The sequence below is a fragment of the Penicillium concentricum genome, assembly GCF_028827145.1.
Source record: "Penicillium concentricum strain IBT 3081 chromosome Unknown utg000006l_segment0_segment0, whole genome shotgun sequence".
Lineage (NCBI taxonomy): Eukaryota > Fungi > Ascomycota > Eurotiomycetes > Eurotiales > Aspergillaceae > Penicillium > Penicillium concentricum.
This window is the reverse complement of record NW_026622759.1, coordinates 1377394-1403147: the sequence shown is the minus strand read 5'-3', so window position 1 is coordinate 1403147 and position 25754 is coordinate 1377394. Positions and strand designations below refer to the sequence as shown.

The 25754-nt window shown below is 49.6% G+C and overlaps 6 protein-coding genes across 6 annotated transcripts; 2 read left to right on the top strand and 4 right to left on the bottom strand.

Annotated features, from left to right (window-relative positions):
* Positions 1-173: 173 nt before the first annotated feature.
* On the bottom strand, positions 174-1341 carry N7517_010716 (uncharacterized protein; the record flags this gene model as incomplete). Its single annotated transcript, XM_056728439.1, has 3 exons — positions 174-561; positions 629-1113; positions 1177-1341. 3 exons carry the CDS (start codon positions 1339-1341, stop codon positions 174-176), a joined length of 1038 nt encoding a protein of 345 aa, XP_056574254.1.
* A 591-nt stretch (positions 1342-1932) lies between these two features.
* Positions 1933-9534, top strand: N7517_010715 (type I polyketide synthase; the record flags this gene model as incomplete). Its single annotated transcript, XM_056728438.1, has 10 exons — positions 1933-1993; positions 2044-2824; positions 2876-2987; positions 3034-6273; positions 6321-6512; positions 6563-7249; positions 7302-7508; positions 7555-7632; positions 7684-7758; positions 7813-9534. 10 exons carry the CDS (start codon positions 1933-1935, stop codon positions 9532-9534), a joined length of 7155 nt encoding a protein of 2384 aa, XP_056574253.1.
* Positions 9535-11174: 1640 nt separating this feature from the next.
* On the bottom strand, positions 11175-13362 carry N7517_010714 (potassium channel family protein; the record flags this gene model as incomplete). Its single annotated transcript, XM_056728437.1, has 3 exons — positions 11175-12854; positions 12906-13044; positions 13100-13362. The coding sequence occupies 3 exons, from the start codon at positions 13360-13362 to the stop codon at positions 11175-11177; spliced, it is 2082 nt and encodes a 693-aa protein (XP_056574252.1).
* A 2040-nt stretch (positions 13363-15402) lies between these two features.
* On the bottom strand, positions 15403-16626 carry N7517_010713 (uncharacterized protein; the record flags this gene model as incomplete). The annotated part of the gene is made up of 1 exon (XM_056728436.1): positions 15403-16626. One exon carries the CDS (start codon positions 16624-16626, stop codon positions 15403-15405), a length of 1224 nt encoding a protein of 407 aa, XP_056574251.1.
* A 4191-nt stretch (positions 16627-20817) lies between these two features.
* On the bottom strand, positions 20818-23226 carry N7517_010712 (fungal specific transcription factor domain-containing protein; the record flags this gene model as incomplete). The annotated part of the gene is made up of 1 exon (XM_056728435.1): positions 20818-23226. One exon carries the CDS (start codon positions 23224-23226, stop codon positions 20818-20820), a length of 2409 nt encoding a protein of 802 aa, XP_056574250.1.
* Positions 23227-24095: 869 nt separating this feature from the next.
* N7517_010711 (alpha-mannosyltransferase) lies at positions 24096-25586 on the top strand (the record flags this gene model as incomplete). Its single annotated transcript, XM_056728434.1, has 1 exon — positions 24096-25586. One exon carries the CDS (start codon positions 24096-24098, stop codon positions 25584-25586), a length of 1491 nt encoding a protein of 496 aa, XP_056574249.1.
* Between the last annotated feature and the right edge of the window lie 168 nt (positions 25587-25754).

Genomic DNA, 25754 nt, shown 5'->3' with positions numbered 1-25754 from the left:
GAATATAACGGCCTGCACTATAAATTTACTGTGTGTGATCCTTTTAAGCTTGCAAAATGAGTCGGTTAATGTATGAATCCTCTTTGAATAGTTATTTCCTGTATGTTTAGCAGAGGACAGACATGCAACAAAACATAAAAGCAGAACCAAGCGACACGTGTGCTTGAGATCCGTCATACACTATCCCGCTCCGAGACCGATCGCGTTGCTTCAATGGTAGTTTGAGTGCGATACCTGTTCGAAGTCCCCGAGTACTGGTCCATCAGGATGGCCTCTCTGTCTTCTTCGATGGGACGGAATGATCGGTTACCACTTAACAAATCCGACGCAGTTTGCTTGCTTGTAGATAATGACAATGCACAGGTACTGGGTTGCTTATTCCTGCGTCCCAGGCGGCGTGCGAGTTCCATAATATTAGGGAGGCAGACGGACATGAGAGAAATCGGGCCTTCACACTGCACCCAACAGATATATTCGATGGTGCTCCAGGTCAGATCGGCTTCCAAGGCCGAGCCAGCCTTGAGCAGAGTAATGAGGCGACCGACAGACAATATGACCACCCTGGCAGGTGTCGATACTGGTTAGCAAGCTCTTGATGGATCGGGCTTGATGTCCTCGGGGAACTTACGAGTAACCGCAGATAAAGAGGCCAGTTAGCATGATCTTCTTCGCCTTGGTCATGTGCAACGACCAAAGAAGTGGCAGTGGGATCAACAGGATGATCAGATCCAGGATCGCGCTGGGCGCAGCAGTCCCGGTAAAGAATTTCCACTGCTTGAAGCATTTGGCGTCTGGAACGGCTTCCCAAGAGGCATCAATGGGCGTACACTGGAAGGTGGTCGCCAACCAGGCGCCGATCAGCCAGCAAACGCAGAGCGTACCGACCACCCAGAGCGTAGGGCGGACCCAGGTTGCTCCCCGTCTGAGCACTCGATTGTAGAAGCAGAGCACCGATAATTTTGGCAAGGTAATGCATGCATCGTATAAGTAGGCAGCAGCGAAGATAATCTTGGGGCCCTGGAGTTGATTGCTGATGGGTAATGTAGCTGAATGACGACCCAACCCCAGGGAGATCCAGTAGAATATGAGGGCCGATTCGGCGATAATGAAGGGCTACAGAGTGTTACCACACAATCTTCTTCCTCAAATTAAGGAAAACGCCTCTGGGGAACGTACTAATGTCAGGATGGCAAATGCGTCGTCATAGCCAAACTTGTGAGTGCGCGAGCCCCAGATGGACCAGCATCGGAGGGCGACCGAGACGACCGCTAATATGAGCATCACGACACAAAGGGCGATGAGCCCCGGCTGTCGATTGCCATCAGACTCTGCAGGAGACATGTTACCACCGCTATCTCTCGAGTCTGACGAGGAATTGGTCTAATCATAGGTATAACTGGGGGAGGACGAACCTGAGGAAAAAGGAGAAGATGCAATGCAACAATAAATCAAAGGCAGTTAGTGCAAGGATAACCACTCACGGCCTGACATGCAGATACGTACTCCGTACGGAGTACGATGTACCTAATTAAGACACTATCCGTGCGGAGTATTGGGGGCCATATTGTTTTCTGCATTAGTCTGGTCTCTTTGAAACAAACACGGGTGACGGCCTCGGCTCCGGGCCGTAGAGATCCATTATCTGATGAAGTTCCCTGTTTTGTGCTGAAAGAAGATCGCCAGTCCAATTGGATAAAACGGCCCGATCCACAGTCCTGTGCAACTATGCATTAGCGTATCCACTACTGCATCGAGTGTAGATATCACATATCACACCCGAGGGTGTTTGCCGCCGAGTCTACCGGGGGTGAAAAGACATAAGAAGATAACATAGGCGCTTGGCGCACAATAATAACGCTTCAATCGTAGTCCTCTTCTTAATACACCCGAGATTCCGACAAAACACTGCTGTTTTGAACATTAGGCGCTAGAATGGAGCAACCAGCATTGACTCCTGCACGACAATGTGAGCCAATCGCGATTGTTGGCATAGGTGGGAGCGCTACATCTTCATTGAATTCGGTGTACTGACATAAGCATTAGGATGCCGATTACCAGGGAAAGCTTCATCACCATCCAAACTGTGGGAATTGCTCATCAAGAACGACACGGGCCATTGTGCCGTTCCATCAGAGCGCTATAATGCAGCGGCATATTACCACCCGGATGCCGAAAGACCAGGAAGTATCAATTCGACCGGTGGATATTTTATTCAGGAGGACATCCGAGCCTTCGAGAACGCGTTCTTCGGGATCAACAACCTCGAAGCCACGTCCATGGACGCCCAGCAAAGAAAGCTCCTCGAAGTGACCTACGAGGCGTTGGAGAATGCCGGTGTACCGTTGGAAACGATCCAGGGCACAAATACCGGTGTGTATGTCGGCAATTTCACCAACGATTTCTTGAACATGCAGTACAAAGACTCGGAGTACTTTTCCCGATATAGTGCCACGGGATCGGGACTGACCGTGCTGGCGAACCGGATCACACATTGCTTAGATCTGCGTGGCCCGTCCCATGTCGTTGATACGGCTTGTTCGTCGTCCTTGTATGCACTACATTCGGCGTGTTTAGCCTTGGATGCCCGGGACTGTGACGCGGCCGTGGTGGCTGCTGCGAACCTCATCCAGTCTCCGGAGCAGCAGATGATTGCTGTGAAAGCTGGGATTCTATCACCAGACTCGATATGTCATACCTTCGATGAATCAGCCAACGGATATGGTAGAGCGGAGGGTGTATCCGCCGTATATCTGAAGCGGCTCAGTGATGCATTGAGGGATGGAGATCCCATTCGCTCGATCATCCGAGGAACCTCAGTCAACGGGTGAGTTTTGTTACTGTGGTTGTAGGCCTAAATGTTAATCGTAATGCCTAGAAATGGACGAACACCAGGAATTGTCCAGCCAAGTGTGGAAGGCCAAAAGGCCGTTATTCGGGCGGCATATCGTCGGGCAGGTCTGGAGCCGGGAGACACGGACTACATCGAGGTAAGCTTCTCCGAATACTGGCAAATTATCATACTGACCGCGCAAGGCGCATGGGACAGGCACGAAGGTCGGTGATCCTATGGAGGTCAAAGCCATAGCTGATGTTTTTTGTCATCGGACGGGACGGCCAACCCTCGTTGGGGGGATCAAGCCGAATGTTGGTCACAGCGAAGGGGCGAGCGGTCTTTCAAGCATAATCAAAGTCACCTTAGCACTCGAAAATCGGTTACTCCCTGCGACGGCCGGGGTTAAGGCGATCAACCCAAGCATCAAATTAAAGGAATGGAACGTGGACATTGTTACTGCCAATCAAGCGTGGCCGGTATCTCGGGTCCCACGAGCCTCGGTCAATTCGTTTGGTTTCGGGGGCTCAAATAGCCATGCAATTCTGGAAGCAGTACCGACGGACCTATTGACCAACAGTTGTAGGGATCCGCTGGTAGGCAAAAATTCAGGGAGGCTCTATCTGTTGCCTCTTTCGGCTCGATCTGAGATATCCCTCAGACAGATGGCTAGTAACTTAGCTGGTTTCGCCTCTCACTCAGCTCGGCAGATTCCAGTCGATGATCTGGCTTTTACCCTGAGCTGTCGTCGCTCCAAGCTGGCTGCTCGTGGCTTTTTCATTGAATCTCAAGCGAGCCTAAATAAAGGGCTCAATATGGCGAGCCTGAAACTGAGAGATTCTGACTGTGAAGGACCATTCCCGTTAGCCTTTATTTATACTGGACAGGGTGCACAGTGGGCTGGAATGGGCAAAGAGCTTCTGAGCCATAGCCGCATGTTTAGGAAGACCATAGGCTATCTTGACTCTTGCCTCCGAGCCCTTGATCCAGAACACGCGCCCGCCTGGACACTGGAGGGTGTTCTGCGAGGTGATGAAAACTGTGATATCAACGCCGCAGAAATATCACAGCCATTATGTACCGCGGTGCAAATTGCGCTGACGGACCTACTCAAAGATTGGGGTGCTCTGCCAGCGATGGTGACGGGCCACTCCTCTGGGGAGATAGGAGCAGCGTATGCGGCCGGGGCTATCGATGCCCGGCAAGCCATCTTCGCGTCTTTCTTCCGCGGAACTGCTGTCACCGAGGGCTCTATTGAGGGTTCCATGGCTGCCGTGGGACTTGGGAAAGATCAGGCTGAGGCAATAATCGAGGAGTGTGGGTTGAGAGAGTCGGTTACCGTCGCTTGTGCGAACTCGCCAGAGAGCACGACCGTGAGTGGGGATACAGTCGCCGTCAATGAGCTTCTTAAGAGATTCGAAGAAAGGGATATCTGGGCTCGGAAGCTAAAGACCGGAGGTAAAGCGTACCACTCGCATCATATGAAGATTTTGGGGCCCAAATATGAGGCCTTACTCGAACGCTATTGGGATACGGCTAATGGCTACCACGATACAAATGGCTACAACGCAAATGGCTACAACGAAAATGGCAGTCACGACACAAATGGCAATCACGATGCAAATGGCAACCACGACATGAATGGCGCTCTGGATGGACCGTCATCAGTTGTCATGATTTCCAGTGTGACTGGTGAGTTGGTGAGTACAAATCACGTTGGGATGCCCACCTACTGGCGTAAAAACCTCGAATCTCCAGTGCTATTTGACAAGGCTATTAAAGCTATCCTGGAGTGTGGCAGTTACCATCTGGTAGAACTTGGTCCGCACTCGGCTTTACAGCTCCCTATCAAGCAGAACGCCTCGACACTCGAACAATGTCGCTATATCTATAATTCCTCTCTCATACGTGACCAGGATGCTTGGTTGACTACCCTTCAGCTTGTCGGCTCATTGTTTTTGCATGGGCACGATGAGCTTCAATGCCACAAGATGTTTGTGGATAGACAGACTGTCTTGGTTGATTTGCCTCCTTATTCCTGGGACTACAGTTCTCCCACCCTGTGGTCTGAGCCTCGCGCTAGTATTGAGTTCCGTCACCGCAAATACCCCCGGCACGACCTTCTCGGGTCCCAAGTGTTAGGAGGGAGCACCGCAGGAGTGACGTGGCGAAATGTATTGAATCTCAATGAAGCCGAATGGCTTACGCACCATTGCCTGGGCCCGTCGGTGGTATTCCCCGCCGCTGCATATATTGCAATGGCAGTCGAGGCGATGTGTCAGGTTGCAGGTCTGCAGCTGGAAGATTGTCCTGGTGTGGAACTTCGCGATCTCAACTTCATCAAAGCTCTCGACATGGATCCCGAGCGAAGGCCAACGGTGGAGATATTTGCTGAGATGCATTCGATGAAGATTTCCAACCTGACGAATTCGGATAAATGGTGGAGATTCGATGTGGTCTCAGTCGACAGTGATTCCCAGACTACCTTGCATATGAACGCGGCTGTCCGCCTAGCAGAAACCTTGCCACAGACAACTCGCCGTATTAAGCTTGACAGATCAAAGATGCAACAGGATGCGGTTCGTGTCTGGTACGACAGGTTCACTCAAGAAGGGCTCAACTGGGGTCCCAAGTTTGCTGTCATGGAGGAGGTCTTCCGAGATCGTGCGCGCACAGCGCACGTAGCCGCAGCCACTACACATCTCCAGCGGGGAGAAATGTTTGGTCAATACATTGCACATCCAATTTCTATAGATGCGATGCTACAAACGGCCTTTATTGCGACTACTGGCGGCTGGCTTAATAAGCTCCGGGCTACCGTCCCTGTTGCGATTGACTCGGTTTACATCGCCCCTCCGTCGGCCCTCGACATGGATACCGACAGACCATGGTACATTGACACCCAGTCAGAGAATGTAGGCTTTGGAACGGTTAAGATCAATGCAGAGCTATTGAATTCGTCTGGTCAGGTCTTGATCAGGATGGGCCAGGCTCGATGTATTGCCTACCAAGGGAACAGACAGACGGAAACCACTGAGCAACGCAATCCTCTCGTGAGAGCTACATGGAAGCCGGATCCCTCTGCGCTAACCAGCACGGGTCTTGACGAGTATCTGAACCGTTTCAGAGAGGACTGCGGCTCTATGAAATTGGCTGATGGGGACGCGCTGCGCTTGGCTGGTGCTCTGGATCTGGCCTGTCACCAGAGGTGTAATAGCAATATCCTCGAACTTGGCCACCAAAGCCGGATAGCAGAGACTGTTCGCGGGCTCCTACGTGTCGACTCCTCTTTCCGAAGGTATAACACCTATTGTCGTGGGGTCTTTGCAAACGGTGATCTAGTCGGTGCGGAGGTTTTCTCGGAGACTGCAGACGAGCAGAAAATAGAGCGCCCAACGGGGATTCCACAGGAAAGGAAGTTTGATATAGTTATCATCCCCTCGGTATGTTTGACCTTTCACAAGTCTGACTTGACGCTGATATATGATAGGTTGATCTCTGGACGCCGGCCCTTTGCAGCAGACTCGCACCGGGAGCAACTGTCATCGTGGCGGGTGATGCACCCACTGACGATGTCACTTGGACGAAGGTCATCAAAGGAAGCGGCTCTTTTCCTGTGACAGTTGCGACCATAGGCGGCCTGGCTAGCAAGGGAAAGGTCGAGAAACCCCCGACAATCCTGGTGAGCTCTTAGATGACCTTCCATCACGTATATTTCTGACAAGTGTGCAGGTGACCCGAGATAACAACATAACACGCCTAGATCTACAGCTCCAAAAGGTCTTACAAGAACATCTAGGATCCGTGGTCAATATTATTGAGTTGTCCCAGGTCAGCATCGCAACTGTTCCGGACCGGTCATTTGTCATATCCACCCTTGAGCAGCAGCAGCCCCTTCTGAGTAGGATCGGCCAGAGTGAAATGGAACAGCTGAAAAGTATTACCGATCGTGTAGCCAAGATCGTATGGGTCGTCAATGGCGGCTTCGTGGATGGAGAAAACCCCGACTTTGCGCCAGTTCTGGGACTCTCTCGTGCGCTTATGCTCGAACAGCCTTCCCTCCAATTTGCGGTTCTAGATGTGGATGAGAAATCAGCATCTCCCGACACGCTGCGCAACATTGTCAGTGTTTTGGACCGACTGATCCAAGAACCGGAGCCGGACTTCGAATTCGCGCAACGAGACGGCGTTCTTCATATCTCTCGCTGGGAACCAGACGAGCGTCTCAACGAAACCTTCCGTCTCAAGCAGAATAAGGAAACCATTGACCTTTCTCTAGCAAGTGCCGGGCGTTGCGAGTTAGGTATCAAGGACCCGGGACAAATGGACACTATCCATTTTGTGCAGAAGGAGTATCCAACCGCCTTGCATCCAGATGATGTGGAAATCAGTGTGAATAGTGTAGGCATGAATGCAAAGGTAAGTCTCATGCTTTCGATGATCTATTAGCGGCGTTGGTAACGAGAAATAGGATTTGTATGCCATAAGCGCCAAAGTGGACACCAAGGATGCATCTTGCTCGTGTGAATGTGCCGGTGTTATCACCGCTGTGGGCGCCAATGTTTCCGAGTTCAAGACTGGTGATCGTGTAGTTGCAATGGCCCCCGGTCATTTTGCAACTGTCGAGCGCTTCCCACATTGGGCAGTATGTAAACTGAGCGACGAGGAGGATTTTACGGTAAGTGGTCGAGTCTTTACACAAAAGCAGAAGCTCATGCGTGCAGACTACATCCACTATTCCGATTGTTTTTTCGACGGTGATTTATGGACTGAAGCATCGGGCAAATCTGCAGCCAGGAGAGGTATGTTGCTGTGGCTCCTCACTGGCATGCGCTGGGCCTAATATTGTTTAGACCGTCCTTATTCATTCCGCTGCCGGGGGCGTTGGGCTTGCAGCAATCCAATACGCGAAGCATCTCGGGGCAAAGGTAACATACCTGCGGATCCAGCAGTAAGTTTGAACTAACTAAGTCACTCGATAGATTTTTGCCACAGTCGGGAACGAATCTAAAAAGTTATTCCTCGTCGAGAAGTATGATCTGAACCCAGCGCACATTTTCAGCTCGCGCGATTCCTCCTTCCTCCCTGCCATTATGGAAGCCACTTCTGGTCAGGGGGTTGATGTGGTTTTGAACTCTCTCACCGGTGATCTTCTGCACAGCAGCTTCAAAGCTTGTGCCGACTTTGGCCGCTTTATAGAGATTGGGAAACGTGACATCCTTGATCACGGCGTCCTGGATATGTCCACGTTTGGCCGCAATGTCTCCTTCATGGCGTTTGACCTGTCTAATCTCTATCTCTCCAACAAGCAATCCCACCATCAACTCTGGAAGTCCCTGCTTACAGAGAGTCTGGAACTAGTAAGATCCAAGATCTGTGAGCCATGTTTCCCAATCAAGACATTCGACTCCTCAGATATTACCGATGCGTTTAGGCACTTCTCCCTAGGCACACGAATGGGCAAAGTAACCGTGTCATTCCAGGATCCGAACACGAAGGTAAGAGTGATTCCGACAAAATATGAAACCGTTTTTAGTGCCCAAAAGTGCTACCTCATGGTCGGGTGCCTGGGCGGGCTAGGTCGCAGTCTGTCCAAGTGGATGATATCTTGCGGTGCTCGACGATTCATCTTTCTGGGTCGATCTGGTACCGATAAGCCCGAGGCAAAGGAAATAGTCGATGATCTACGCGCTCAAGGAGCCCACGTCACAGTGATCCGGGGAGATGTTTGCCGGTATGAGGATGTCGAACAGGCCTTGGAAGCCGCAGATTATCCAATCGGTGGCGTAATCCAGGCGGCCATGGCACTGAGCGAGGCTCTCTGGAGTAATATGCCGCACAGCGCATGGCACACTACCATCGGCCCCAAGGTGCAGGGCACTTGGAATCTTCACAATGCGTTAGGCCAGGGTCGGGACTCCCAGCTAGACTTTTTCGTCATGACATCGTCCATCTCCGGGACCGTGGGCACAGCGACCGAAAGCAACTACTGCGCTGCCAACTCCTTCTTGGACGCTTTTGCCCGCTATCGCAACCGTCTCGGGCTGCCGGCCATCTCCATCGGCTACGGGATGATTTCAGAAGTGGGATATTTGCACGAGCACCCTGACATCGAGGCCCTCATGAAGCGCAAAGGGATCCACCCCATCAACGAAGACGAACTGATCCAGATCATGAACATGGCCCTTGTGAACCAAAGACCACGCACGTGGGACTCTCGATACGATCATCTGGCGGGCAGCCACCTTCTCACTGGGGTGGAATTTATCGGACTCCAGGAGCAACGGGAACGAGGATTCGAGGGTGACAATCATGTCTTTGCCGATCCTCGAGCTGCATTGTTCACTGCGTCCTTTTCCCGCCGCGCCGCGGGCGAGACCAAGACACACAGCGCAGCGGCGCATCTCCCAGGGGAGATCGCGCGAGCGCTGCGCGACAACCAAGATACGGAATACATCATTGATGCACTGCGGGCCGTTGTATCGAAGAAGCTATCCAATCTTATCCTTCTGCCGGAGAGCGAACTGGAAGCGGATCGTCCTCTGGGCGAATTCGGCTTGGATTCTATGCTAGCTGCCGAGTTTCGGACGTTTATTTTCCGCACGTTCGAGGTCGACGTACCTTTCGTTGTGCTCTTGAAAAGGAGTACGACTGTGAATCTCCTAACCGGGCTGATTGCCCAAGGCCTGCAGACGAGTGCTTAGTATCTCTTGATTGTGGTCCGGCAGTCCCATCAGTTTGCGCTTCTTATTCTAGTATTATTTTCTTAGCGTATAAATGGACGAGATGTCCCTATGTTGGTCCAGGTCAAACCAAACAATTTCCCACTTCATTGTATATATATGTTGTAGTGTGTGTTGGATTTAGGCCATGTGAAGTTCCTGATAGGGGGTTTCATAATTGGACCGGGGGTGTAAGGACAGAGCAATTTAACTGGCCGTAAAGGGCTGGATTGATTAGGACCGAGAAGCATGGGAGTGGTACACGGCACACGAAGTTCCTTTGTCATATCCTTTGTCAGAGTTAAGCTAGGAAGACATTGAGATGAGGCGAATCTGAGTTCTCACAAAACAAGAACTTACTTCATCTGGAATCCATGAGTCAGGCGAGACAAACCCTTCCTCAGCGCATCGCCGGCGGACCCGCTGGTGGTTGGTATCCCTATGGGGGAAGTTTCTCAATGCCATTTACCCCAGCGGCAAGGTTATTCCTCGGACCGCAGTCTGGAATGGGTCTCTTTCTACGATCAGATTGAAATCCACGGATACACAGTTTATTTAAGACTTTTCGAAGGAAACTCTGGGGGATAGGTGACTGTCCACAACTCTTCTGGGGCAAGAATAAATGGAAGGAAGGAGATAGTGAACGAATTTCCTTATTCAGAGGTACGTATAGCTTCTGTGATTAGCGAACATCTCATAGATAATAACACGTCGAAGATCTCGAGGTTGCCAAACACCAGGAACCAGAAATTCGTGCATAATTCCAACAATTCATTAAAGAGTTCTCAGACAGGTGCGGAGATGATATACACGACTTGTCTCATCGAAGGATTGTTGGTCCAAGACCAATGAATGTTTGTCGAGATATGAATATCACCAGTTTTGATGTCTCAAAGAACGAATGGGATCAGCGCTCATTTGAATATGCGTTTTCCAACTACAAGAGGTATGTTTATGTCTTTGAATTACAAAGCCCTTCCTCTGTGAGAACTCTAGTGTGGATTATGCTCATGCTCAACTGGATAGAACTACCCATCAACAGCAATTTCCCGGATCGATATACAGTCCTTGGTCTGCTATAAGAGCACAGAGCCAAGGGTGGCTGAGTCAAGGATGGCCAATTGATTCCCATTCTTCGTCGAGTCAAATCGAGCAAGCTAGCAAATTGGAATTCGTCTCATTTTTCAGTTGCGAGAAGGAAGGAGCGCGAGAAGAGTGGTATGGCGATGTACCCTGGGCTGATAAGTCAAACTAAAATCTGGGCTCATTCAGAGTCTGTGATTTACTGAGGGGCAAACTGATCGCGGCGCATGTTTTCAGGGGTCATCGATTGCACTGTTTGTATGTTTGATCCATATCCCTATATGTAAATGCCTAATAGTACTGCCTGCAAAAATTCTACTGGCGCACTGGCTATGGGCTGCCGTGCCTACGGCTTCAGTTTTACTCAGTGAGCAAAGAGCGGCAAGGGGTACTAAAACAGAAAGGGAAATACATCTCAGCCTAAAGGGTGTATATGTATCGTGCGGAAGACTAAACATGGACTTTCCTCTTTCGGAAGCATATATTCACTGTGCTAAAAGGGCAATACAAGCTATATACATGTACTCGTGAACAAAGTATCATTCATCCAACCCAATGTCCCTCTCCTTCCTTAGCGTTGCCTCCTCCGTCAAATCAACATCACCTCTCATAGCCCGACTCTCCTCTTGAGTCGACACGTACCGAATCAAGCTTTCACACAACCGATCCAGAACCCACTGGGGCTCCGTCTGTTTTGCCAACATGGGACTGTTCTCACCGATCCAATCCCAATTGAGAAGTCCATATTCGTCTTCCTCCCTTACCGGCTGGTCTCTCTGTGATAACGGCCGAGTCTGCGGATCAGTGAACTGAATAAGCCGGGTAAACTCAACCCATTCTTCGTAGGAGTATCGTTTTCGCTTTCCTTCCCGCGCCTGTTTCGTGACGCGACGAATAGCAAAGGCAAGTTGTTTGGCAAGCTCGAGTGGGGTCGGATCGCGGGCAAGTTCCTCGAGGGGTGGGTGCGGATGAGACTCGGCCAAGATATCGCTTTGAGCATCAGGTTCACCATCACCAGTGTTCTCGGGGTCCGCTCTTTCTCGGGTGTCGGATTCATCAGCGCCCTCGAGTGGAAAACCGCGCTGTCGCCGCTTTTTCTCTTGGCGAGATCTCATGCACCGAGCAACGCCGGGAATTCGAGCTAAGAATATCTTGTAGACACTGGATTGAGGAAGGACGACATAGTCGGCGACTATATCCGTGCCGCGCTTGAAGCTGGCGACGACTGTGTCGCTCATCTCGGAAATGAGCATGGTCATGGTTGGGATGGCGATTAGAGACCATACCACAAAGAAAGGTCTTCCTGCATTCGACTGCGGTGTGAAATCGCCGTAACCGATGGTTAGAAGGGAGACGAAGCAAAAGTAGAGTGCTTCGAAGTAGGTCCAGCCTTCTAATTTCCAGAATACCACTGCTCCGCAGGACCACACAATTCCGAATGCAACGATGCTGATGACTAAATTGTTCCAACGACGGAAGCGCATGGTATCATACTGGATACGGCGCATAGCGTCAAACCGATCTTTTTCTTCGCGCATGACAATAATCCTGGGTCGGCGAGCCGTGGCAATGGCATCGATGGTGTTGCGAATTGGCCGATGAGGCCGATGGCGCTGAGTCTTGGATTCTTGGAGAGTGAGAGCCGGAGGGGTGATAGCTTCTTCACCACTCGGGCGTCTCTCATCGGGATATTTGAACTTGTGAAAACCGATCGATCGCTCGAAAGTGGATTCCCGTTTATGTTCAATGTGTCTGCGAATGACATTGTCGTAGTGAACCTCGCGAGCAAATTTAAAGATGCTTTCCACAACCAATCCCAAAATAATAATTCCAATGACTGCATATGGCCAAACAAGACCTCTACCGACAGTAGTGGTGGGAGTTATGTCGCCATACCCTAATGTGAGAACGGTGACATCGGAGAAGTACAACGCATCGGCGAAAGAGATTCCGAGCACTCGCTGGAAAATAGCTGCGCCAATCAATAGCCAAACCACCAATGCAGTCATTTGTAGAATCAAGGTTCGTTGCTCGTCTGTCAGCGCGAAATGTTGCGGGTATTTACCAAGGAAATATCCTAGCATGTTGACCATCAAGATGACGCTCAAGGTAAAGTAGAGGACTGCCGCAATGACGGCACTCCAGTAAGCCTGCGAGTAGGTCCTATCAATGCCTACCGGAGGAGCATAGATAGATGTGGCTGTGGTAATTCCACAGAGCTACAAACAATCGTTAGGTCTGGGACATACAAAACCAAAGACGTTACTCACGATTCCCGCGGCTAGGAACCACATAACGATCGTCACGGGCAAAGCTATGATATAGCGTACGACCTGGGTGAAATTGAACAGAAAAAATGCATTGCCCACAATTCCGCAGAAAAGCGAAACGGCATTAAGGATAGTGTCCCTATTCGCAGTATTAGAGAAACCTGATTCAGGGTACCATCTTGCTTTGTACTTACCAACGAGGATCTGGATACCCTTCTTGAACGGGGTTTGCAGCAGGGCCATCCTGATGTGAGAGAATTTTGCTTCGCCACGGCATAACCAGGGCAACAATTGACATGACATTGGCGAGTGGTCCCGTTGTCGCAGCAATCAGTGGGATGGCCGTCGATGCAATCCACCATGACTGGGGCTCGTCATCTTCAGGTGGTCTCATGTGAAACTGACTGCGGATCCATTCCCATAGGGATATTCTATCAGACTTCTCATCTGTGGGCATTTTATTCGTCATGGATCCATGATGCATCCTTCATCTAGCATGACCAAGTGCCCAAATCGGGGGCAGGTGCAAGTGGAAGTTCCTTGTAGATCTGAGACCAGGTCTGCTAGATATTTTGAAGCACCAGGTCACTTGCCAGGAACGAGATGTTTGAGTTAAGGGAAACTTCAAGGGTGGCATCCTCAGTTGGCAGGGTGAGACTGCATCGGGAGAGCGAGAGAGGACGGATAGAGGTCTTGGTAGCTATTGACTCCCCAAAAGGTCTCTAAAGAATATCGACTCGAATGATATCCCAGCTACTCCTCTTTAATTTGAGGGTTCAAGTACTGCGGTACCTACAGGTAGCATCACGCAGCAAATGATGTCAAAATATTCCAGCTCTGATAGCCGGCGGTCCCGTGACCTTTCCACATGCGTCATCATTATTCTTGTCAACACGACACAGTTAAACTCGAGACATCTGGAAGTTATTGAATATTGAATATGAGGATCTTGTACAGGCTTGGCGAATCTGTTCAAAGAAATCCCAAAAAAATAAGTCTGACAGGGTAAATAAGGTTGCATAACCACATGGACTTGGAATCCTGGCCCCGGCCATAAAGTAGATAATCTTATGGCCGAGGTCTCACCTGAGCAATTCCATAGGCTTATGCGTTTATTTCGAGATCAGACCGTCTTGAGCGTTCCATCTCATGTCACCCTCCAAGAAAGTCCACAATATATCGACATATGGCCGCTCGGCTTATTTTTCCTCAACCCTCAAAAGCCAACGTCTCACAAGCTCGGTATTATTCCAAATCAACATGATTTATAAAACAAGTCTGAGACAATATATAAGCTAATAACTGGTTCATATAACCGATTTAAACATATAACTACCTAATGAAATCAAGAGTAATATTTCTCCAAAAGCTTTATATGTCAAATCCAACATCTTAATATCAACCAAAACTATAATAGCCGTCACCATCCATTATAAATTCTCGTATCCAGGATCATCATGCAACCCAAGACAAAGCTAGAGGTCATGCACGCAACCCCCCACACCCCTGCACCTCAGCTGTGATAGGATCGCCACACTCTCGGGTACCCCCAACGTGCATGCAGATGGAAATTCGAAACCTAAGCCAATAGCCATTGCGATCACCTGCATGAGCAAAATAGCGCTGGGACCTTTATATGAAAGGTGACATCAGCCGTCATTAGATAGTACCTGCTTTGGAGGCTCCAGTAAATCGCTATTTAATATTAAAACTGAGCAATCAACAGTCTCCGGGTTAAGACTCTATGGATCTATAGAGCGGGGTAATGATCCTGTACGATGTAGATACTTGCATTGTGCTGCATATGAAGCGCCGGGGTGAGGGGTAGCTCTATATCACTATCACACTGAATTTGAAAATATATGTACGTGGAAATAATATAAATTTTACACGGAATACGTTTGGAGAATGTATAGTATAACGAGTGTTAAGGGTTTATCGTTTGGGTCGAGTTCTATATACCTTCCTCCGACCCATAAAATCAACAAAGGTAACAGTGTAATGCAAAAGACAAAAGAAATAAAAGAGAGAGAGACCATAAAAAAGAAAACACGGATATAAGAAATCGCAAGATGGTATCATCGAAGCAGAGTGACACGAACTTCAACAAGACAGAACGGATTTGACGGCCAGAAATGAAAAAAAAAAAAAAGATTAAACGAGGACGCCAGAAATGGAATAGAACGGAGGGAACGCCGTCCTATGAGAGAAACGAGATCAAAAGCAAGGCGCCGGCACCAGCACCAGAAAAAAACCAAAAAACGATGATCTTTTGGGTCGAACCCAGGGCAACATCTGCCGATGGAATTCAGAAACAGTAAATGCGAGCAAAGCCAGCCGAAGCCAAAGCAACACGCTCCAAATGCGATTCAACAAATGTCAAATGCTCCAAGTGTAGATAAAAGCAGTAGTAGGAAAAGTCTCTGTCTCTTTGGGGGTATCGCTCCCGGCAGTCGGTATATAAAATATAAAAAAAAAGCGTATGAAAGAAAACATCCTATGCAGCCGCCGGTCGGCGCAGAATGTCTTCGCAGTTGGCGTCGAATCGCATATTCCAAAGACGAATACTATTCATGAGCTTCTCGGTATTTTCAAGCTCACGATCGCGACCGAAAATCGATTCGACAAATTCACAACCTGCATTGCGACCCATCGATACGGGCCCTTTGCCACCTTCTCGTTTGGCGGCTTTCCACATGTAAAGTTCGCAGCCCTTGAGGAGCTTCTTGAATCGGGACCAGAGGCGCTCGCCACTTTCCAGGAAGTCTTCGATAACTTCCTGCGCCTCCACGCGTTGGATGCGAGGGAGACATTCGTCGGCCCTCTTTACTTTGCCCGCTAGCTTGATCAACAATAGCCACAAGTCGCCCGCGACGTCGGCCATGGGCGTCGATGCCCCGTGATGAAAGACGGTCCAGTCGTAGATCCACTTGCCGAGGGAGTTTGCATCAAACACACTACCAAGCAAGATGATCGGCGCCTCCGTGGGGTCCCAGTTTTTGATCGAATAGCCTGCTGGAATCCCTGCGGCCTCGGCGTCATCTTCTGTGGCGATGGGTGGTGGTTTGGCAGTAGCTGGTGGTGGTTTGGGTTTATTGGGTGTGCGAGTTGATGTAGATTGGCGTCTGGTGCGAGTGCGTCTGGCAGCTTCGATATCCTCGTTGTTAGGAGCCTGAGTGAAGTAAAAATGAGAATCAGCTGGATTTGATTTGCGGTAAGAGGTCGAGGTGCGACGTTGGCCAGGACCATCTCGAGTGGGATTCGAGGTCTGGGGACGACCTTGGCGACCGGTACGGGGTTCGCGCGCGTTGGTGCGGACATCGAATGCTTCGTCGACCACATCTACGAAGATGGGTCGAGTCTGCGATTGCGACGGGTAGTATCCGTTGCCGAGGCCATCCCCCGCAGGATGACCGGTCGAGGAGTATCGGTGTTTGGGCTTTCCCGCAAAAGAAGCACTTACATGATCGTGCTTTCGCGATGGAATGCCATAGTCTGGGGAGGCTTCATAGTAGCCTTGTGGGTAGCCAGACGTATAGTATGGTGTTTCTTTGGTGGCCGTGTAACTGGCCTTGCGGTTATGTCGTCGCGAGGTGCCCCGGGGTGAAGCGTAGGAGTTGGCGAACTGAGAGGCGTAGTAGGCGTATTGAGGTGAGGTGGGAGGTGATTGAGTGTACTCGTAGGTGGACCACCCGGGCGGTGGACTGGAGTAATGATACATTATCGCACGAGCATATGGAGAAGTCGATCAGATAAATGTAAAAACGGCCGGAAATGCAAACAATCCAACAGCTAAAATGAAAAAAAAAGAACACCAAGTATATTATACAGGATATCGTGCACCCAAACAGAATCGACGCCGACTTTAGAGCAGGTCCAGATAGGTTTTTTTTTTTTTGAATAAGACCGTCACCGTGGTACGGTTTCTGATCGAAGAGAGGAGGGTTGAAACTGAATGTGCTGAGAGAGCATTTGAACGTTCTTCGGTCAATCCGAGGAAAAGAGAGAGAGTGCGTTTAGGGGGATCCTAGGACCCAAGATCTCCTGATAAAAGGAGATTGAGGAAAACAAAGAGCAGAGAGACCCTCTCCAAAAAGATGTTAATGGCTTTGAATTCAGAGAGGGAAAATTTTCAACCCGATGAAAGGGAAAAGGAAGATGGATCCCAATGTCAGCGCCGGCGATATTGGCGAAGGCCAATCAGTGCATCCGCTAGTGGGCGGCGCGTGTGAGTTGGCGTTGTGGGTTGTGGCGTTTGGCTTTCTTACATGTATTGAATTTCATGAATTTCAAGGTATTCTATTCATTTCCTCTTTTATATTTTAATTTAAGTATATAATATTCCTCCTTCTGGACAGGGCGCCTTTTATAGCTTGCGCTCGACCTCACTATTACATATCATGACTCAACTTTATGTGGCAATCTTGGAAATACATTCTAGTCACCATTCTAGTATAAACTAGTACTTTCTATCTCACTCGTGAATCTACTAGAACAAAAGTACCATGAAGTCTCATCCCTACCCCTCAACCTAGTCCAGATGGAGACGCTTCCATTGGACTATACAAACCGCTTGGCTGATAGCCCCTCAGTTGGATCACGCAGCGGGCAACTGCATTTTCCTCGGTATATTTGAATTTGCCGGTCCCAAGGCAACTGCCTAGCGAGAGTTTCTTTTTTTATCTGGTGGACTGACTCACTTTGAGGCCAAGGCAAAAAAAAATCAGGCGTGAAGGTCGCCACTAAGACGTAGTGCCATTCAGTGTCATTCTATAAAAGATCCTACTGGCTGCCTTACGGATGTCGATGGCACTAATTTAGATCAGCTGGCGTGTCATGGTTGGGTTGGATAGCGCAAAGCCATGTGCTTGACTTCCAGAACTAGGCTACATTTTCCATGCCTCGTACAGTTCCTCTGCATGAACGCCGTCATTAGTTGCAGCACGGAGAATACTGTATACGGTAAAATGGTACTTTATATTATTTATATAAAATAATAATCCTTTGAGATAATAAGCAGTATTTGAGACATAGTAACTACCGATATGTACTTGCTCACTATAAGCAGCGCTCGATGTATGCAGCAAACTAAAGCCGGTTCCATGGTTGAACCAACGGCATCCCAGATTTCACGACGGCCCATCCCGCTTCGTCCAGTGGTTCAGACTCCACTAACACCCCAGATAACTCGGACAATATGTATTCCAATGTTACTAGTAGTATCTGTAACATATATACGAACACGTTGCCATGGCAAGACACTAACGAGCCCCATCATGATATCCTTTACACATCCACTTCGCACTGCCATGTTGGGCGACATCACGGATCATGCATGGGCTTTACCGCTGCGTCGCTGGGCAGCAACAGCCATTTTGGGCTAAAATATAGAGAATTCGCAGACCGCAACTTGCTTCTTCGGTCTGATCAATAAGTTGAGTGGGCTGAAAAATCTTCCGCTTAGCAAAAATAGTTATATTATCAAGTACGAAATCGAGGATGCGTAGCGGCTGTATACACAAAGCGTTAGGATCGAAGCTGCATAATGGGGGGCAGTGTCCTCCAACCATAAGCAAAATGAAGTCACATTTGGATCAGTGTTATGTATCCATTTTTAACGTTGGCTGTCTACAGTTCATTGTTTCAACGTGGGGCGATGAACAATAGGCGACTTGCTATCGTTGTGATCGCATTCGATTTCAAGCCCTAGTCTGCCTTTTCGGGACTGGTCTGACACTATCAGATGCGCAATGTGCGTCATGACTAGCAGTGTTATCTGGACTACACACCAATCCCACCAGATTTACAACCAACTATTCTCCTATTCTATGAAACAGAGCACATGCCTCTCTGTATCTTCAAAGTAAATAACACCGCAACTTCGCGCCACAAATACGACAAATACCAACATAGTTTTTACGCTCACGCACCGAGGAAAGGGATGAAAGATGGAATTTCGAGCACGTCCTTGCTGCCCACACAAAAGAATCCCAGGTCCACCCCTGATTCGAGGGATTTGTTTTTTCTTGAATGAGTCAACCCTTCGAGAATCCCCCCTGTCTTAGCCAACCAGGTAAAAGGCAAAAACACGTCCTGCACTGCCGATCATCTAGGGTTGCACATGGCTTATTTTTATTACAAGAATCAAATCTCCCTAACATGTTTTGATTGTATCTGCAAGATAGATCTCACATGCAGGCAGCAGATTAAAATAAAAATAAAAATATTATAGATGTATCTGCCGACCATAGATAAACCAGCGTCTAACAGATCTTATTCGACCCCTATCTTCCCTTCCTTTGCCACCCCAAACTGATCTCAGCTGGGGAAAAACAGAAAATAAGAATATATTTAATTTGTGTGCTGACTCGCCTATGGAATTTCTGGAACAAGGTTTAAAGCCCAAAACACCAAGCCCGCTAACAAGGCTGCAGGGGGGCCAACGGGCTGGAAGCCGGCACGCATAATCCCTCGGCTGTAGGAACATAACCTTGCACTGGTGCACGGGGACACATATTCGTACACCGTCCCCCTGAGTGAAACAATTGGCTCCGTTTAATTTATATTCCTTCTTGTGCGACTCGCATAGGTAAGCTTAGTATGGCCTACAGTGTCACTTACAGTATCCATATTTATATCCTCGCGGCAGCTCAACGGCTTAACATCCTTGGATAATCAGGTTTGGGATATACAAAATATAGGGGGGCTATAGGGGGTGGACGCCTAGATGCCGTGTGGGTACACCGTACCACAATTACGGAACCCTGGTGGACTGCGGATTTCAATATGGGATTGGTAAATTTGTTTTTGATATCAAGCCCGCCAAGTCCGCAAGTACAGGGGAGCGGTAATGATAACAGCCTCCTTCACCTACTTATAAGCACCTACCTCTTCACCCCCTAGCCATCTAATCAAACATGCACGCACTGGACAAGATCCATAAAACCATATCACATGAAGTACTCCGTACTCCGTAGATTGCAACATCCTATCTATCTGCCACCCCTTGCACGAGTGGAGGTCGGCTGTGCCGGAGAATCAAAACAAAACCTTGATCCCATTTTAGTGTTTGTTGGTATTCTAGGCCCGCCTGGAATACTAGCGGTCGGGGAGATCCTCGAGGGTGATTAGTACATGTATTATTGATAGGCTTTTGTATCGAGCTTTTGAGGTTTTTATTGTGCGTGCTGATCATATAGGGTTTGGATGGCTGCCCTTGCCCTGTGCCCTATAACATACTGCGTAAGCGCCTATAGGTTAGGCTTTGAGCTAGGTGCTGTTTGGTACTTTTGTCGTTGCGCTATGGGATGTGTGATAGGGGACATGGCTTGCGTTGGGTTGCTACGGAGTATGCGGTAGTCCTTTGCGTCTTTTATTGTTTTTTACTTTTGCGCATACTTCTAGCTGGGGACAAATCGAGTTGGTTATCTCCGAGTGGCTTGGTCCAGCCCCTATTCTTTGGCCTTGGGTCTCGAACTAAAGCGCACAATATAGTCCGTACAACGTATTACGGGGGACTTTTGCCCAGCGGGAGCAGATGATTGGGAATTGCTTGTGAATAATGGGAGAACGGTGAACCAGTTGATTCATGCATCCATTGCATGGAGAAAATTATATGGTATATATTTGAATGATAATCTTGATTCTGTAGATACACAGACATGCATGAAATTCTATTTCAACTCTATAAAACGCAGGAGAAAAAAAACGAGTATGTACAACATAGTATTTGCTGGGGGCAATATTGCTGCATAGAATGAATGGTATCATGTTTCTCAAAACCCAACACGCGAATCGCTGATCGTCGAACAAAGTAAAATCCAATGAGTCCGTCCCATCAGAATGCTGTAAAGCAGGAAACCGCAAGCGTATAGCTCGGGCAAAGATTAAAAAGAGGTATAAGCCAAAATGTCTACGCAACCATGTATTCTCCATCCCCTCGCTTGGCCTGCATAACTCGGGACCAACGGAAGGCCTGTGATGAAGCTGGTGCCCTGCCGCCAGCCAGCGGCGGCGGGGGACCGAATCCGGTAGGATAAACTGGGAATGAAGATTCATCGGAATTCTCAGCCCAGATCCGTTCCAGAAGCTCTAGGCAGGAAATGTTGTTGATAAAGCCAGAGTCCTTGGAGATGTCCCTGCAGCGATTGCGAATGATCGAGCGGTGATCGTCCTGAACACACTCCGAGCCGACAATGAACAGTGGCCAGAGAAGATATACATCCGATTGCACAGTAATGATGCAGTGCATTGCAAGCTGGACAAGGTGCTGGATACGGCCATGACACGATGGGAGGGTCGGCTCGGCTAGACGTTCGCAATAGAGAAGAGCAGCATGACGGAAGCACTCCGAGATCTGGTAGACGTCCTGGAGATTCTCGGGTGCCACTTGGTATGCTGATGAGGAATTCTGTGACGTCGCGTAGGTAGTAGAATTCCACGTCATTGTAGACGCAGATAAGGGCGGAGAAGGGAAAGCTGCCTGAGCAGGTGGGTCAAATCGCCAGGATTCGAGTCGCTGCCTGAGCGAATACCACTCTGTCCAGAATTCTGGAGAGGAAGGACGGCGGCATGAGTCACTACTTTGCGGCGGTGTGGGAAGAGAAACCCCGTATTCCGGTACAGACCCCAGTCCTGGATTAGGCACAACTGTTTCCCATCCTGGGAACAGCATATTAGGAGGGAGGGACGTAGTGGAGACTGCAGCGTCCTTTGGGCGCGATAGATTGGGCTTCTGATCCTGACTGAGGAGATTCAAACGTCCCAGCTGCGAAACCAGTTTGAACAAACGACCATCACAGCCAGCCAGGTTCTCCAGACCCCATTCTCCGTCGGTTATGGAGCTGATCTCCAAACACGTGCCGCGGAGTTGCACATCACGGTCATTTGTGGTTGCCGTCAATGTATCAAACCACGAGAACATGCGGATGAACCACTTGAGGTCATCTGGTATGACGCGAGAATGGCGCATTCGGATTGCAAGTAGTCTTGTTACTCCAGCAAATTGTTCACGGAAGCTGCCAACGCCAGTATCACAGCTGTGGAAAAGACAGAGGATTAACAAAGTTGCCAGTACGGAGTCTGACATTCTGCGACGTGGGTCGGCCAAATCAGCATTCAAGGCCTTGACGGCCATCCCTCGATGGTGATTTTCTTCTCTAATATACCCTTCAACCATTGAGATGCCATATCGACCTTGGAAATCTTCATCGGTGAGGGCACGGTGAGCCATTGATGACATGCGTGCCGGCAGAGTTCGTTCCGTGGAGAGGTGATTGTGCTCTCGCCTCTGGCGCAAGTTGCTCGTAGACAACGTTGCAATAGCCTCCTGTAGAGCCTCGCTCTCCATCGCCAGGCGTATGACATGGGTTCGGAAAGGATTTGTCGGAGTATCGAAGGCAACAATCATGGGGGCAATGACCTCGGCGTAATAACTGATGAGATAACGAATACGTGGGGTCCGCCCCACAGATCGTGCTAAAAGGAGCTGGGAGAGTGACGGAGAATGGGCGGCGTTCCAAAGTATATGATAATTAGGATCATGTTTAACATCCTCTTCATCCGTATCTTGGGACGGTGGGGGAGTAGCAGCCTGGCATGAGTATGGGGCTGCAGTCGGCCAAACCAGAGAGCCAATATTAGTGGTCGGGCTTTGAATCGGAGCATATAGCAATGGCGGCTCCGGTGTCCTATTTTGGCTCGTATTATTTGGAATCATCGGGCGACTGGGTAATGGAAGCCCTGAAATCGCAGGCGGCGCAGCAAGCGTGCTCGACCAGGATTGTGGATCTGGCATGTCCATTGCCCAAGCCATATTTGAAGACATGTCGAAGGCAGCTGGCATCATCGGTGGGCTGCCTTCTAGTTTCACACTCGGCGTCCTTTCACCAAAGGATGCCATTGCAGCGCTGGTTGGCGAAGGCATCGGGGCCGAAGCATTGCCCGGAACCCGTGAAGATGGGCCACTACCACTTGAGGCCTTCGGTTGTGATTTCGCAGCATTTCCCAACGATTGTCCTTTCGGTTCCATCACCGGAAGCTTCTGACCCCGGAGTTTCCCTCGACTTGCGACTCCAACGCCCCATGTCAGCGTCGTCTTGTATCCGGAACATTCGCGGCCTAGGTCGAGGCACTGGGAGCAATAGGGTCGGCGCCGGTCACACCGCGCTCCTCGCTTGGAGCAGGCAAAGCAGTCGTCTGGGGCTCCGCTGACCACGGTTCTCTTGCGGCGTTTTCGGACCGGAGCATTTGGGTCGGTCTTGCGGGATTTTCCCTTGGGCGCGGGGTCTGGCGCGGGACGATCTGCATTGTCGGAGGCCATCTTCAACGGGCGTGGGCAATGCCCGCACGGAGTCCATCCGTTAAAACCCGAAAGGTGTGTTCGATTGGAGTAATAGGTGTTCACGGGTGTAAGTTATTGGTTTGGGGGTTGAAGATTTGTAATGGGGGCGGAAATGTCGAATTCCACGAGATCGGCGGATTTGAACAGGGGTTCGGGGGTAATGGCGTACTTAAATAATAATAATAGACTCTCCGAGTCTGCAGACTGAAAAAGAAGGAATAATATGACGGACAAAGGTGTTGGGGGGTGGATATGCGATCTTCCCGGTGGAGGCTGATCCGCGCTTTAGTCGTTTAGGAAGAACTGCCTAGGTGGATTGGGGCGCTTTTTGAAAGGCAAATCAGGGACTCGTTAATCTCATTGAAATAGAATCGCTCAAGATTTCACATGTGTTTTGATTCGATCTTGTTCCATATTTGCCTTGATGTTGGCTTTGTAACGTATACTAGTTAAAAAGGCCTCGGCATTCAAAGTATTGAATCGGGGTAATTCAGTGATCTCGTCCCTCGGTGAGATTAAATCCGGCAGAGGATTCAATGTGGTGATACATATATAACAATATATGTAGATAATGTTGGTCCAAGTCGTGGATGTATGATGTACAACATAAAGTGCTTGCGTGTTGTAGACGCCAAGCCCAGTGGGCTAATCTTCTTTCCGCCAAACCCACAGACTCCCTGGTACAATGCGCCACAGCTATACAACCCGACCATCGTGCTCTGTCAATCAGGCAAATATATATGCAACCTTTTCATTTTCCTTGACTTGGTGAACAAAGATCGGCGTGGCCGTGCGCCGCTCCCTGAACCCCTGGATCAAAGCGCAGTTATCAGAACTATCTAGCAATAATGAGTGCTTTTCGACCGGCGAGAGCGAAAGCGCTCCTGCTAGCGATGCTCACTTTGATTCTAGTGTGCACCGTCTACTTTTACTGGTCTCCGACCACCGCGTCCTCCACCGTCTCCCTGGTACCAAACACGGCATTCGAGGTCCCCCTCACGGAACGCCAGAAGGACTTCTGGAAAGTCCTTCGACCCATAATTGAACGCCACAAACCGAATTGCCCCTCCCCGGAAAAGCGCGGCGATGTCGAAGCTCAGCATTTTGACCCCACAAAAGACCAGCCGCGACCCGACCTGACGGACCTGAAAGAGGAGGATGTACGCAAGATGGAAGAAGCCCATGCGGCCTTCATCGAGGATGTCAAGAATTCGGGCAAGCAGTTGAAGCCGATCCATACCCCAGGCAAGCGAGGACTAGTATCGACAGCTGGCGCTACGTACCTCCCCGTTTTCGTCTCATCTCTGCGCATGCTCCGCCGCGCGGGGTCAAAGTTGCCGGTTGAACTCTACATGAAGGATGCCACCGAACACGAGAAACATGTTTGTAACGATGTGCTTCCCAAACTCGATGCGCGATGCTTGATACTGGCTGACGTGGTGGGTAAAAACATCATTGAACACTATCAACTCAAAATCTTCGCTGTTCTTTTCTCATCCTTCGAAGAGATTGTCTGGATGGATGCCGACTGCTTCCCTCTTGGCAAACCGGAGGACCTGCTCGATTCGGAGCCATTCAAAACTAATGGTCTTGTCACATGGCCCGACTTTTGGGCCTCCTCCGCATCTCCGTTGTACTACAAAATTTCACGCCAGGAGGCGCCATCCATGGCTATCAGACAGTCATCAGAAACCGGGGCATTCTTAGTATCTAAGAAAACCCATTCTCTAGCTCTCTTGCTGGCTGCATACTATAACTTTTACGGTCCCTCGCATTATTTCCGCTTGTTGAGTCAAGGAGGACCTGGCGAGGGAGACAAGGAAACCTTTATCCATGCTGCCTCAGCTGTAGGCGCGCCTTTCTACACTGTCAGTGAGAGGGTACAAGCCATCGGACACGCGAATGCGGGTGGGCTGTCTGGATCAGCCATGGCACAGTCAGATCCGCGCGAGGACTTTGCCTTGATCCAGCAGGATAAGCGCCGTGTAAAAGACGAGTCTGTTGCCCCCGCACCGCACATCTTCTTCATCCACGCAAACTATCCTAAGTTCAACCCTGGTGACCGGATCTTCGGCATGGGATGGGAAACAACCCCTACCTTGAAAGAGGACGGCTCAGATGGACGCGCCTGGACGGCACCCCCAGAGACCATCAAGCGATTTGGATACGATGTCGAAAGGGCTTACTGGGAGGAGATCAAATGGGTGAGCTGCAATCTCGAAACGGCGTTCAAAACGTGGGAGAACAAACTGGGGCTGTGCCAGAGAGTGGAGGAATACTGGGGCCATGTCTTTGCTGAGCCGCATGACGATGACCCCAAGTTTACTCTAGATGGCTGATCTCAGATCTCACTGCACATTTTGTGCCTTGGGCCGCTCCTCGGCTTGCCTAGCCTCCCCTACCCTCCCCCCGCCGAGTATGATTTCGGTGTTTGGCTTAAATCCAACTGCACTTCGGATATATGCCTCCAATTGCCTCGGTACTCGTGGTGATAAGCACTGTCTTGG